Source organism: Eretmochelys imbricata, chromosome 12 (genome assembly GCF_965152235.1).
Source record: "Eretmochelys imbricata isolate rEreImb1 chromosome 12, rEreImb1.hap1, whole genome shotgun sequence".
In the NCBI taxonomy this organism is placed as follows: Eukaryota; Metazoa; Chordata; order Testudines; family Cheloniidae; genus Eretmochelys; species Eretmochelys imbricata.
The window spans coordinates 11601377-11616278 of record NC_135583.1 but is presented as its reverse complement, the minus strand read 5'-3'; the positions used below and the strand labels follow the sequence as shown (position 1 = coordinate 11616278).

Below are 14902 nucleotides of genomic sequence, written 5' to 3'. Positions count from 1 at the left end.
TTTTTCAAGATAGGTTGTAGATCTTTGATGATGCGCTGGAGAGGTTTTAGTTCGGGGCTGAAGGTGACGGCTAGTGATGTTCTGTTATTTTCTTTGTTGGGCCTATCCTGTAGTAGGTGACTTCTGGGTACTCTTCTGGCTCTGTCAATCTGTTTCTTCACTTCAGCAGGTGGGTATTGTAGTTGTAAGAACGCTTGATAGAGATCTTATAGGTGTTTGTCTCTGTCTGAGGGGTTGAAGCAAATGCAGTTGTATCTTAGAGCTTGGCTGTAGACAACGAATCGTGTGGTGTGTCCTGGATGGAAGCTGGAGGCATGTAAGTAGGTATAGCGGTCAGTAGGTTTCCGGTAGAGGGTGGTGTTTATGTGACCGTTGCTTATTAGCACAGTAGTTTCCAGGAAATGGACTGCTTGTGTGGATTGGTCTAGGCTGAGGTTGATGGTGGGATGGAAATTGTTGAAATCATGGTGGAATTCTTCAAGGGCTTCTTTTCCATGGGTCCAGATGATGAAGATGTCATCAATGTAGCGCAACTAGAGTAGGGGCATTAGAGGATGAGAACTAAGGAACCGTTGTTCTAAGTCAACTATAAAAATGTTGGCATACTGTGGGGCCATGCGGGTACCCATAGCAGTGCCGCTGACTTGAAGGTATATATTGTCCCCAAATGTGAAATTGTTGTGGGTGAAGACAAAGTCACAAAGGTCAGCCACCATGTTCTCTGTATGTGTGTGTATATATATTGTCTTACTATATGTTCCATTCTATGCATCTGATGAAGTGGGCTGTAGCCCACGAAAGCTTATGCTCAAATAAATTTGTTAGTCTCTAAGGTGCCACAAGTACTCCTTTCAGAGTAACAGCCGTGTTAGTCTGTATTCGCAGAAAGAAAAGGAGTACTTGTGGCACCTTAGAGACTAACGAATTTATTTGAGCATGAGCTTTCGTGAGCTACAGCTCACTTCATCAGATGCATACCGTGGAAACTGCAGCAGACTCTATATATACACAGAGAATATGAAACAATACCTCCTCCCACCCCACTGTCCTGCTGGTAATAGCTTATCTAAAAGCCATTTCCAGCACAAATCCAGGTTTTCTCACCCTCCACCCCCCCACACAAATTCACTCTCCTGCTGGTGATAGCCCATCCAAAGTGACAACTCTTTACACAATGTGCATGATAATGAAGTTAGGCCATTTCCTGCACAAATCCAGGTTCTCTCACTCCCTCACCCCCCTCCAAAAACCCACCCCCATACACACACAAACTCACTCTCCTGCTGGTAATAGCTCATCCAAACTGGCCACTCTCCAAGTTTAAATCCAAGTTAAACCAGAACATCGGGGGGGGGGTAGGAAAAAACAAGAGGAAATAGGCTACCTTGCATAATGACTTAGCCACTCCCAGTCTCTATTTAAGCCTAAATTAATAGTATCCAATTTGCAAATGAATTCCAATTCAGCAGTTTCTCGCTGGAGTCTGGATTTGAAGTTTTTTTGTTTTAAGATAGCGACCTTCATGTCTGTGATTGCGTGACCAGAGAGATTGAAGTGTTCTCCGACTGGTTTATGAATGTTATAATTCTTGACATCTGATTTGTGTCCATTTATTCTTTTACGTAGAGACTGTCCAGTTTGACCAATGTACATGGCAGAGGGGCATTGCTGGCACATGATGGCATAAATCAAATTGGTGGATGTGCAGGTGAACGAGCCTCTGATAGTGTGGCTGATGTTATTAGGCCCTGTGATGGTGTCCCCTGAATAGATATGTGGGCACAATTGGCAACGGGCTTTGTTGCAAGGATAAGTTCCTGGGTTAGTGGTTCTGTTGTGTGGTATGTGGTTGTTGGTGAGTATTTGCTTCAGGTTGCGGGGCTGTCTGTAGGCAAGGACTGGCCTGTCTCCCAAGATTTGTGAGAGTGTTGGGTCATCCTTTAGGATAGGTTGTAGATCCTTAATAATGCGTTGGAGGGGTTTTAGTTGGGGGCTGAAGGTGACGGCTAGTGGCGTTCTGTTATTTTCTTTGTTAGGCCTGTCCTGTAGTAGGTAACTTCTGGGAACTCTTCTGGCTCTATCAATCTGTTTCTTTACTTCCGCAGGTGGGTATTGTAGTTGTAAGAAAGCTTGACAGAGATCTTGTAGGTGTTTGTCTCTGTCTGAGGGGTTGGAGCAAATGCGGTTGTATCGCAGAGCTTGGCTGCTATCTTAAAACAAAAAAACTTCAAATCCAGACTCCAGCGAGAAACTGCTGAATTGGAATTCATTTGCAAATTGGATACTATTAATTTAGGCTTAAATAGAGACTGGGAGTGGCTAAGTCATTATGCAAGGTAGCCTATTTCCTCTTGTTTTTTCCTACCCCCCCCCCGATGTTCTGGTTTAACTTGGATTTAAACTTGGAGAGTGGCCAGTTTGGATGAGCTATTACCAGCAGGAGAGTGAGTTTGTGTGTGTATGGGGGTGGGTTTTTGGAGGGGGGTGAGGGAGTGAGAGAACCTGGATTTGTGCAGGAAATGGCCTAACTTCATTATCATGCACATTGTGTAAAGAGTTGTCACTTTGGATGGGCTATCACCAGCAGGAGAGTGAATTTGTGTGGGGGGGTGGAGGGTGAGAAAACCTGGATTTGTGCTGGAAATGGCTTTTAGATAAGCTATTACCAGCAGGACAGTGGGGTGGGAGGAGGTATTGTTTCATATTCTCTGTGTATATATAGAGTCTGCTGCAGTTTCCACGGTATGCATCTGATGAAGTGAGCTGTAGCTCACGAAAGCTCATGCTCAAATAAATTCGTTAGTCTCTAAGGTGCCACAAGTACTCCTTTTCTTTCTACAAGTACTCCTGTTCTTTTCGCAGATACAGACTAACATGGCTGCTACTCTGAAACCTAACTATTAGACAAATTCTCACAAATAGTCAATACATTTGGAGGAATCAAAAATTAGTTTCTCAGGAGGAAAAAGGGCTGAATTCATCAGATAATTTATTTGCAAGGAAAAATTTCACCAGGTCTAGTAAGGAGGCAGAGAGGGAGAACAAGGGAGCAAAGATGAAGTTCAGTGTTCAGATAACATCAGTGGGTTTTTGATTTTCTAGGAAGTCAACTGTAATGGCAAGAAATTGATCTTTGAACCTAGTACCTCTTGGAACTCAAAAGGCAACACGTGATGCAAGGCAAAATGGGTAAAATGTTCTTCTGAAGACCCTACAGTGCTAGAGATTGGAGGGAGCAGTCACACAAAGCAGAGGGAAGTGCAGAACCCATTCGTCCAAAGTATTCTTTACATTTTGAATGCAGATATGCCTAAGAGGCAGCTCTAGTCAGGTGTGAAGATGAAGGCAAAGACTAAAAGATTCATTGGCCAAAGCCAGGGTACAACCTCCCCTACCATGTGATAGGTAAAATATTTTCATCTTACTTACTTATCTCTAAGAACAACACCCTCTATGCAGGCTCCAAATAGTAATACACTGCTGAAATCTTGAGTACAGAGTACATTAAGGAAGGTAATTTTATTTAGACATGATAAATCAATGCAATTATATTGAACATCCTTAAAGCTCTATGTTTGCCGCTGTGCAAATGATTATGATACAGTGGTATCCTCTATATAGTTAGATATCATGATCACTTGAGGTATGCGGGGCAGTGAGTTGTTAATATCACCCAACGTACATATGTATCTTTAATAGTTAAGAGACAAATATGATTAAATTGTTGTTCCAAAATTCAAATTTAAGAAAGACTGGATTAAAGAGACATGGTTAATGTTTTTAATAAAATTAGTTTTCCACTTCAAAACTCCCCAGTGGGAGCTGAAAGCCCTAAAGGAGACTGCTTTGAACAGGACATTAACAGACCAAGGGAAGCGTAAGCCAGCAACCATGCCCCAAACAGAAGAGCTCCAGTCTGGTAGGATGTGACCCAGCGAAAGTGTAACTTGGAGTAGATCAATTACTGATCTAGACACTTTGACAAACCCCAAGGGTCCTGGATGGGGACCAGGTGGAGTGGGCCTGGGTCTCCCTACCGTGCCTGCATGCTCCCTTGTAAAAACAGAACTAAGGAGGGATTGAGGCCTGCTGCATACAATTTGGCCGGGACGCCCTCTGAATGACTACGCCGTCAGAAACTGTAAGGCCACTGCCTGACCACTAAGCCAGCCGGTCACCAGACTGTCCCGTTACATCAACATACAAACAACAACTTCTGGAACAAAAAGGTCCACTCCGGAAGTGCCATATGGGAGCTCTCTGGAAGACAGCAGGAGTATGACATGGAGTACATTGTCCCTTTGACAATCCCCTGATCTGCAGCTTGGCAGATGTGCCAGAAGACACTTGCAAGCTACAGTTCATGTGCCATCCTGGTTCACATTTAGTTTTCAGAAGAGCTTATTAGCAGAATATCAGCAGCTAATTTTAGAGTTGTCTGGTCTACACTGATTCCTTTTATTCCAACTTTCCGTCCCCACCCCAATTCCATTTCTTATTCAACAACCTTGCTACTATATCTTGCCATCTCTGGCTACTTTGATGATCCTTATGTGCCCTTTTACACAGACATTCGCTTACAAATTATTAGACAGCACACATTGCCCTCCCTTTACTCAAAATTAAAAACCTATTTGTTTAAAAAGGTACTGTGATCTAGAATTTCCTGCATTTAAGGTTCTTCCCCATCTTACCAGCTGGCAATGGTAACGGATCTCTGCATTCTGCCAGCCCAAGATACCACTGACTGCTAGTCAGCTTTATTAAAGGAGCAAATAACAGCAGCTAGAAAGCAAAGAGATAGAAAGGGGAGGAAGTTACATGCTCTCAATTGAACCAGTGTTTATGTTCTTTCACTGACATATGACAATCATAGGAGTATTTATAATAAACTGAAAACAGTGCAATGAACCAGGAACACAAATAATAATAAAAGTTCAATTGAGTCACAATGTGCTAGAATTCCATTCTACTTTTAAAGGATACAGACGAGTGACGTGGTGACAATCGCCAGAATTGTTCCAACAGGAATAGATTTTTGTGCATCTTTGAGGTCTCCTGATCTGTTTGAACCAGCCATGATACCTAAACATAGATTTCAGTTTAAGAAAATGTTTCTGGAAACACCACAAGAGATCAAAGAAAGTTAATTAAAAATCGCACAAAACCCTTTCCCAGTATTCACCAGTCACTGAAGGGAAGAAGATGCCAACTAGTACTGTGAAGGAAGTGGCTATATCCGCAAACACATAAAGGTGAAGGTTGCTTTTCAGCCCTGGTACATCAACTGATGGATGATCAGCTTTTTCCAGTATCTCTCCCTTCTCCATATAATTGCTCCACAGATTATCTGGGGGGGCGGGAGGAGGGCAGGAAAGGGGAGTTACCACCACAAAAAGAGAGCAGTAAATACAGGTTAACCCAAACCTAACTTACTGAACTCTTAATTATCTACTCAAAGCAATAACAGGCTGGAGTGAAACATAGTGGGTTACTACAGTTACAAATCTAGACACACAAAACGTCCAAAACAGAAAACGTTTCCATCGAATTTTCATGCAAACTTTTTACAAGAGCAATGAACATGTCTGGATTATCACCACACAAACCAACTGCCTAGAAAGGTTTATGCAACATTTATTTTTTGATTCTATAAAGTTAACAAACTGATGTTATATCATTCTAACATACCACTTAAATAGACTTGCTCTAACCAAAGCAACATAAGTTTAGCATTGTCACATAAATTAGGCATATTAAATGAAAGAGTGCACATAACTGAAGAAACCTAGGTAACCCGGACGAGATATCTGGATGGAAGTTATTTTATTTTTTAGGAAGTGGAAGTATTATGACACTGCATGGATTTGCATTTAACTAATGCTTCGACAATGCATGGAATAAGCAGTGAGTATGTCTGCTAATTTTCCTTGTTAAATAGGAACTTTATGAACATATAGACATCACCTGCACACAGCAAACTTTCCCTTTAATTCTTGTTTAGAGTGAGCATTTTGTAGTATTATATACTGTAACTTTGCAGTAGGTTTGTAGAGAGCAAGGACACATAAATCACGCTCATGCACACACTTCTATGCTTCTTCCAGCTAGAATCTACTATGTTATAAATCTGAATACGTAATATCTTACCACTACTCTCCAACCCAGACATTTTAGCTTGGTTTTGAAGAGTTATATAGTATGCCCAGGTTAATTCGCCCTACAATATTACTATTGTTGAGTTTCTATTGCAAATATCAGTCTCAGTCAGTCAATTTAGTAGAACTGAAAGTAAGCCTCTTATCTAGAAAAGTGATTAAACACCATCTACTCTTTACAGTATTCTAACAGTTTTCTTCAAAAGGGTTTTCTTAACTGTAATTACATTTCTTTGGTGCTTTTTCTCTACAAGCATAGAACAGCTCAATCCACCTCAACGGCTATACATGCCTCTTAACAAGAGGATATCCTTTGATCCAACAGTGTTTTGTATCATACCTTTTAAAATGCCACTTGCAGCTCCAGGAATACCTGCTATCTCCGTAACGTTGTTGAGCAGAAAATATTCATCACAATTACCAGTTGTTAAGTTAGAACTATGGCAGAAGAGTTCCCAGAGCTTGGTGGCCACAGTCATATTGCCCACAATTGTTGTTTTGGCACAAACATCAAAATGATCTCTCGTCAGGGTCCTGTTGCCGAGCATGCAAATCCTGGAAGGGGAATGAGAGAGTCATTTAGAACCACATACTAAGCAAAGATGGTTACTCACATCAGATGTTACTTGGAAAGTGTAGCTTTTTCCTTTCCATACACTGCGATTTTAAAGTGGTTCTCCTCCCCAACAACATGTTCCAGATTTGAGACTCTCCTGGGCAGCAGAACCAGGAGTGTATATGTTGATGTTGTTTTGTTTTAATATTCAAAATGAAAATATATTTATTTCTCTCTCCATTGCCCCTCAGTGTCCCACTTCCAGGCTGCAGCTCGGGATATTTGCCTACAAGTAGGGCTGGCAGTTCTGAAGATCAGCAGCATCTGAAAGGTATGTGCCACCTACTGCCCCTTCCCCCATGAGGGGGATGCAGAACAGATGGAGGGAAAGGATTATAAGGCACAAGCCTTGGATTTGTGAGACCAGGGGGTCAATTTCCTCCTCTGCCACAGACTTCCTTTGTGCCCTTGGGCAAGTCTCTTAGTCTCTCTCTCTCTCCCCCTCAGTTCTCTATAAAATGGGGACAATAGCACTTCCCTATGTCACTGGGGTGCTCAAAGGATAAATACATGAAAGACTGTGAAGTGCTCAGATACTAAACTAATGGGGCCATATGAGGTACAGTCTGACCAAGCCTAGATCACCAGTGTGAATATCAGGTCACTGCTACGTTTCTCCAGCTGGTTTGTTGGGAGTGGAGAGAAGAGAAATTCAGGAAGTTTCATTGTGGCTGTAATCCATGATAAAAAAGATATTAGCCAACATTTTTGCTCTACTTTTATGCATGAGTGACTGAAAGACCGTACTTAGAGTAGTTACCAATGGTTCACTGTCAAACTGGCAGGGGGGAAAAATGGGGAGTGTGTATACAATAGGGTCCCACAGGGGTTCGTCCTGGATCAAGTACTATTCAATATATTCATTAATTACTAGAACAACAGAGTGGAAAGTATGCTTATAAAATTTGCAGATGACACCAAGCTAGAAAGGGTTGCAAGCACTTTGGAGGACAGGACTAGAATTCAGAATGACCTTAACAAATTGGAGAATTGGTCTGAAATCAACAAGTTGAAATTCAATAAAGAGAAGTGTGAAGTACTATACCTAGCAAAGAAAAATCAAATACACGAGTACAAAAGGGGGAATAACTGGCTAGGCAATAGTACTGCTGAAAAGGACTGGTGGATCACAAATTTAATATGACCAACAATCCAATACAGTTTCTAAAAAGGCTAATATAATTCTGGGGCATATTAACAGGAGTGTCATATGTAAGACGCGAAGGTAACTGTCCCACTCTACTTGGCACCGGTGAAATTTCAGCTGAGGTACCGTGTCCAGTTTTGGGTGCCATACTTTAGGAAAGATGTGAACAAATTGGAGAGAGTCCAGAGAAGAGCAACAAAAATGATAAAAGGTTTAGAAAGCATGATCTATTAGACAAGGATTTTTAAAATGGCCATGTTTAATCTCGGGAAAAGAAGGCTTGGGGGGATACCTGATAACAGTCTTCAAATATGATATGGGCTGTTATAAAGAGGACTTTCATTAATTATTCTCCATGTCCATTGACAGTAGGACAAAAAGTAATAGTTTCCAACAAGGAAGATTTAGGTAAATGTCAGGAGAAATTTTCTAACTATAAAGATAGTTTAGTTCTGGAAGAGGCTTCTAAAGAAGATTGTGGTATCCCCTAACTGAAGGTATTTAATAATAGATTGGAAAAAATCTGTCAGGGGATGGTCCTGCCTCTTGACTCAAGATCCTTTCCAGCCCCACATAAGTGCCAGCATGAGTAGACAAGCAGAGGGAAGCATTCGCTAAATAAGAGAAAGCCGCAGGGAGAGAGAAACACTGTATTTTTAATTTATTCCTGATCATTTGTATGTGAGTTTGTTTTTTGTTTTTTATCCACTTCCTTTGAAGTCAATGGTAAAACTCCCACTCTTCACTGCAATGGTGCAGACTGGGCTCTACATGCAAAGTGGGGGCCAATAGAAGGTTGTGGCTACTCATTTAGCATGACACTACTTTTGTCAAGTGAAAAATTTGTCTGATTAAGCTACCCTAACTGCACGGCATAATCCCCTGCTACCATTGCCGGTGCTGTGCATTCCCTGGTACAGTGTAAGCCTGCATTGAACTTACAACAAAAAAGACTAAGTCAACTGTACTCTGGCTCAGAACTAAAGCAACTTTGCAACATAAAATGAACTGATGCCATGTGAGGAAAGTTTATGTTGTATCTTGAGTATCTGCTTCTCTGTTTCTGTATGTGGGGGAACAGGTTAAAAAGTGTCAACATCCATCCATCTTCCTCTACCTGTGCAGAAGACACTATCCTAGTGGAACTGGCTGAAGATGGTAGGTTAACGGTGTGTTTATTTTAGGCTAAGGAGCTTTGTTTCATGGGTTTATCGAACTATGCTCACTGCAACATAAAATTTATCATTCCTAAAGTAAATAATTTTTATAGCACATAAGTGCTGCCATATTTGCTGGGTAACTTTAGTATAACTTCCATTGAATCAGGGCTTCCAAATGACAACCAAAGATATTTCTGACTTGCAGGTTGACATACCCAGCCAGCAAGATTACTTACGGAAATGCAGGGGGATCGAAGATGGACTTGATAGCTCCAGCATAAATGGACAATATGGATATTATTACACAGGCCAAGAAGAGAGAAGCAAATTTGTTAACATATTTCACTCCTACAAAAACTACCACAGCCATAAAGGTGAGGAATATGGTTCCATAAACTCTCATGTTGTTCAGCGTAGCACTTGATGTATCATGGGCACCAGTGGAATGAAAAATTGCTGCTTGCGGTGCAATGTATGTCTGAAATAGAAAACAAAAAGTTAACTAAAGGCTGCAGTAAGACAACAAGAGTTTCAAATATACTTCCACTTATTGCATGTTTCAATTTTAAATAAGCATTACATACCCCGAAAATTTATTTCCATGTAAATCAATTCTCTATTTGCAAAATACATTGAGCTAGGATTCTTCACTTTGTAGAATAGTCAATCGATATGGGCAGTTTTGTAGTTTTACTTCCATAATACAATTAACTAACCTTAGCTATGTCACTGACTCACTGGGTGGCTTGGAATGAGTCACACTTCAACCTACATTTTCAAAAGTGAATAGTGATTTTGGGGAGTCTCTGTTTTTTGATACCCAAAATGAGACACCTTCAAGGGCCCTGGCTTCCAGAGGATGGACACTGCACTTTCTGAAAGTCAGGTCCCTAGAAAAGAATAAAAGTGGCACCCAATAATCACTTTTGAAAATGTAAGCCATCGTCCTCTATGCCCCTTCAAAATGAGAATAACTCTATCCCTATGAGGCAGGAATTCTGCAGTAGTATCTACATGTGAATTGCCACGTAAGCATTACTACTCACCAATAAAATCTCAATGGCACCAAGTATGTACATAGCTCCTGCAAACGTTGTTCCCAAGTAAAAGCACAGTCCCACAGCTCCACCAAACTCTGGACCTAAGGACCTTGAGATCATGAAATAGGAGCCACCAGCTACAAGACAGGAAAGGGAGGTGGTATTTTCCAGAATATTTTTATATCACAAACTTCACATTTTAAAAAATCCAGAACACTCATACAAAGTAATAAATTGCATATCTAGCTTTTTTCAGATCTTTACCAGAAATAACTTTGTTTACACAATAGCAAACTACACAAAGATAGCTCTCATTTGCCTAGGCAGCATTCAGCAGAAATACAGGATATTAAATCAAGTCTTGTATCTTGGCTCAGTCCAGGTTTCCTCCTCAGAAATGTATTTAATAGTTTCTGTCAACTAACGCTTCAAGAGATTAAAGTTTTAAATCTTTTACAGTTGGGGACAACTGCACAGGTGGGTGCGAGTAATTTGCAGTGACCGAAATCCTGAGCGTACTTATGGTATTTAATCTTATTCTATTTTGCAATTTCCCATTCTTTTCAAATTTGTTAGACTCAAAAACAAATAATATTTTCACCCTCTTCAGATAAGAGAAACAGTCATATGGACAGACAAACTGGGTAAATGAAGGGTATCATAAATATAAAGGGAAGGGTAAACCCCTTCAAAATCCCTCCTGGCCAGTGGAAAAATCCTCTCACCTGTAAAGGGTTAAGAAGCTAAAGGTAACCTCGCTGGCACCTGACCAAAATGACCAATGAGGAGACAAGATACTTTCAAAAGCTGGGAGGAGGGAGAAAAACAAAGGGTCTGTGTCTGTCTGTCTGATGCTTTTGCCAGAGACAGAACAGGAATGGAGTCTTAGAATTTAGTAAGTAATCTAGCTAGGTATGTGTTAGATTATGATTTCTTTAAATGGCTGAGAAAATAGCTGTGCTGAATAGAATGAATATTCCTGTCTGTGTGTCTTTTTTTGTAACTTAAGGTTTTGCCTAGAGGGATTCTCTATGTTTTGAATCTAATTACCCTGTAAGGTATTCACCATCCTGATTTTACAGAGGTGATTCTTTTCTTTTTACTTCTATTAAAAGTCTTCTTGTAAGGAAACTGAATGCTTTTTCATTGTTCTAAGATCCAAGGGTTTGGGTCTGTGGTCACCTATGCAAATTGGTGAGGATTTTTACCAAACCTTCCCCAGGAAGTGGGGTGCAAGGGTTGGGAGGATTTTGGGGGGAAAGACGTGTCCAAACTCCGTTTTTTCAGGAACCCAGATAAAGTTTGGTGGTGGCAGTGGAAATCCAAGGGCAAAGGGTAAAATTAATCTGTACCTTGGGGAAGTTTTAACCTAAGCTGGTAAAAGTAAGCTTAGGAGGTTTTCATGCAGGTCCCCACATCTGTACCCTAGAGTTCAGAGTGAGGAAGGAACCCTAACAAAGGGCTACAACACAGATGAGCTAAGTTACACGTAGTGCAAATCTTGTTTAGTGTCCAATGAAAGGTTAGCTAGTATCACCATTCTGAAGAGTGAGCTACATTTTAAATTCCTGGATTTCACCTTTTGTATACACTAAACTACTTTTCTTCCTCATTAAATAATAATCGTCCCTCAATCTGCTGTGAAGTTCAACTTGATGGGATCTGAAGCAAAAAAACCTTAGAAAAATAGCAGTGAGACCATAGCAATGATGGATATGTCAGTACAGAACATGTTTCAGAGTTGTAGCCATGTTAGTCTGTATCAGCTAAAACAACGAGGAGCACTTGTGGCACCTAAGAGACTAACAAATTTATTTGGGCATAAATTTTCGTGGGCCAAGACCAACTTCATCAGATGCATGGAGTGGAAAATATAGTAGGAAGATATATATACGTAGTACATGAAAAGATGGGAGTTGTTCTACCAGTTCTAACAAGACAATTCAATTAAAGTGGGCTATTATCAGCAAGAGGAAAAATCACTTTTGTTTTGGTAATCAGGCCCATTTCAAACAGTTAACAAGAAGGTGTGAGTAACAGTAGGGGGAAAATTAGCATGGGGAAATCAGTTTTTAGTTCTTGTAGTGACCCATCCACTCCCAGTCTTTATTCAGGCCTAATTTGATGGTGTCCAGTTTGCAAATTAATTCCATTTCTGCAGTTTCTTGTTGTTTTTGAAGTTTTTTCGTTGAAGAATTGCCACTTTTAGGTCTGTTATTGTGTGTCCAGGGAGGTTGAAGTGCTCTGGAGTACACAAGTACTCCTCGTGGTTAGTACAGGACATGTTTCTCAAATAGGTGAGAAGCTGTGTTGCCAACTCATGATTTTAGCAAGTCACTGTGTTACTCAAAAACCTGAATCTGGGAGACATGTGATATGGGGAGAATCTCAGCTTTTGTTTAAAATAGTTATTAGCCCTTATGGTAGCAGATCAAAGTTTGAAAATGTGACCCACCCATACCTTTTCGGTAAGAAAGAAAAAAAACAGGTACTTTTAAAAAAAAAAAAATCTCATGATTTTTAAGCCAATCTGATGGGTTCGGGGAGGCACCTGGCTCATGATATTTTAACACTTGGGGTTGGCAATTCTGGAGAAGGTACCATACAGTTCTTCACTTGACATGTCAGGATATTAGTCTGCCTTCTCATCTAATTTCAACGGAAAGCAACAAAAAATCTACATTTATTAAACCACAATCTTCTAGTTAGCATACAGATTTGCACATGTTTACAGTTGTACTTACAGAGAGGAAATGTGAGTCAAAATGGATTACAGATACGCTATTCTGACTGAAGTGAGGAATTTGCTAATTACAATTACCTGGAACAACACCATTTGTTGCTATTGCACTCATTGATATGGCTGTCAGCATAGTCTGTGGAGAACAAGACAATGGATATATTTACATAAGTAACAGTCTCAAAAATACAATTCTTTCCCTGTACAGTAAAATAAGCAAAACAGAAAAAGTTGTCATGCTTAAGTATGAATTTACAGCATTCTGTTCTACCCCACAGAGACAGAACGTACCCCTGTATTCACACCATTTACACTACTTACTCCTGAGGGCATTCTGCACCAAAAAATTAAATATTCTGCGTGCATTTTAAAATTCTGCAAGTTTTATTTCTTAATTAATAAATTCAGAGACTCCAGCATGGCATGGGCGGCACAGGCCACTGGTTCTATGAAGGTGGGAGATCATCTGGCACACGGGCTCTGTGTGGAGGGATCCAGGTGTGGGGTGAGAGGATTCTGTATGGGACAATCTGGGTGCAGGCAGCTCAGTAGGGGGTCTATGTGGGGGGGATCTAGATGCACAGAGGTTTGTTGCAGGAAGATTCCAGGTGCAAGGGCAATGGGACTCTGCAGGGGCTTCCAGGTGAAGGATGTTGGGGCTCAGGGGAGGGGTCTGGGTGTGGGGGTCTCAGCAGGGAGGTCTGGGTGCTGGGAGAATGGGACTTGGTGAGGTGGGGATCTGGGTGCAGCTATTTGGGGATCAGTGGCATGGGGGTCTTGATATGGGGGCTCAGGGTGGTACAGTGGGATGAGGCTCGTCAGGGTGGAGGTTTGAGTGCAGGGAGGTCAGTGGGGGGTGGTCTGGGTGCAGTGGTGTGGGTCCGGAGGCAGGGGGGCTCCAGATGCAGGGGTTGAGGTTCAGTGGGGTGGGGTTTGGTATGGAGGGCTGGGGGGTTCCGGGTATATGGGGTGAGGCTTCGTGGGGGTGTCTGGGTATGGGAGGTCCAGATGCACGGGGGTTGGACGGATGGGGGAGCAGCTCCCCGTACAGTGACCCCTCCCCCCACAGCTAAGGAGTGATGGGGGCTGGAAGCAGGGGAGGATGCTGAGCTTCCTGGAGCTGGGGGAGGTTTCTGGGGCCACTCTTTGCAGAGGAAGAGGAAATCTCATCCTCCCCTTCCTCCAGCCCAGCCAGGACTAGCAGCTGATCCCGGCGCAGAGTAGGAGCCACTGGCTGGGGTGTCCCCAGCCCTGCAGTGATTTACCTCTCCGCTGGCTGCTCTGGGTGCCTGAAATGATGTACCTGTGCAGCTAGGGAGTGGTGTGCAACTGCTTTTGCAGCTTCCCTTTGCATCCCTGTCAAAAAGTCATTTTTCTGCAGGGAAGCAAACAAATCTGCGGGCGACATGAATTCTGCGCATGCACAGTGGCGCAGAATTCCCCCAGGAGTATCTACTGTAATAATCTTTGTACAAAGTATGCCTTGTAAGTTATCATTTGAAAACTCAATGTGTTGATCAGTATTGTTCTGATAAAATATGTGTGGCAACACTGAAGTTATAAGATTCTATTGTATGGTGTTATTACCAGATGGACCAAACTGAGGTTGGCAAACAGGTGTATCTTAAACAAACGAATGTATGCTCTGATTAATTTGCATTTAAGCAGTAAATAGAGTCATCAAGCAGGAAGGGAAACAAAGGAAGCTCAAATAAGTGAGGGAAAAGCAGCAGGGAACTCCTTTCCTACAGACTTTTTGTCTCCTAGTACACAGCTGGAAATGTTTTTCAAGAGGGGGACTGAAACTATAAAAAGGAGGGACAAACACCCCAAAGTACAAGCGTGCGCGTGCATGTGCGTGCACACACACATACACCCTGAAGCAACAAAGAAAGCATTCACTGGATTCTGGGAGAAGCGGTCCTGGCCTAGGGGATTTGGTCAATAAGAGAGCTGAAAGCATATGGTGAGAAACTTTGCTTGACTCTAATATAATTTGTCAAGTTAGGCACTAGTAGCATTTTAACTTTATTTTCTTATA

The 14902-nt window shown here is 41.6% G+C and overlaps 1 protein-coding gene across 1 annotated transcript in view; it reads right to left on the bottom strand.

The window, feature by feature from the left end:
* The window catches only part of SLC12A4 (solute carrier family 12 member 4), a 77498-nt gene that overhangs the window by 21013 nt on the left and 41583 nt on the right, over positions 1–14902 (bottom strand). Inside the window, exons 5-11 of the mRNA XM_077831069.1 lie at positions 12943–12997; positions 10128–10258; positions 9318–9559; positions 6499–6713; positions 5186–5350; positions 4987–5085; positions 3430–3487 (exon numbers count right to left, since the gene is read on the bottom strand). Of these exons, the coding sequence (XP_077687195.1) occupies positions 3430–3487; positions 4987–5085; positions 5186–5350; positions 6499–6713; positions 9318–9559; positions 10128–10258; positions 12943–12997 (965 nt within the window). The remainder of the gene's footprint in view (positions 1–3429; positions 3488–4986; positions 5086–5185; positions 5351–6498; positions 6714–9317; positions 9560–10127; positions 10259–12942; positions 12998–14902) is intronic.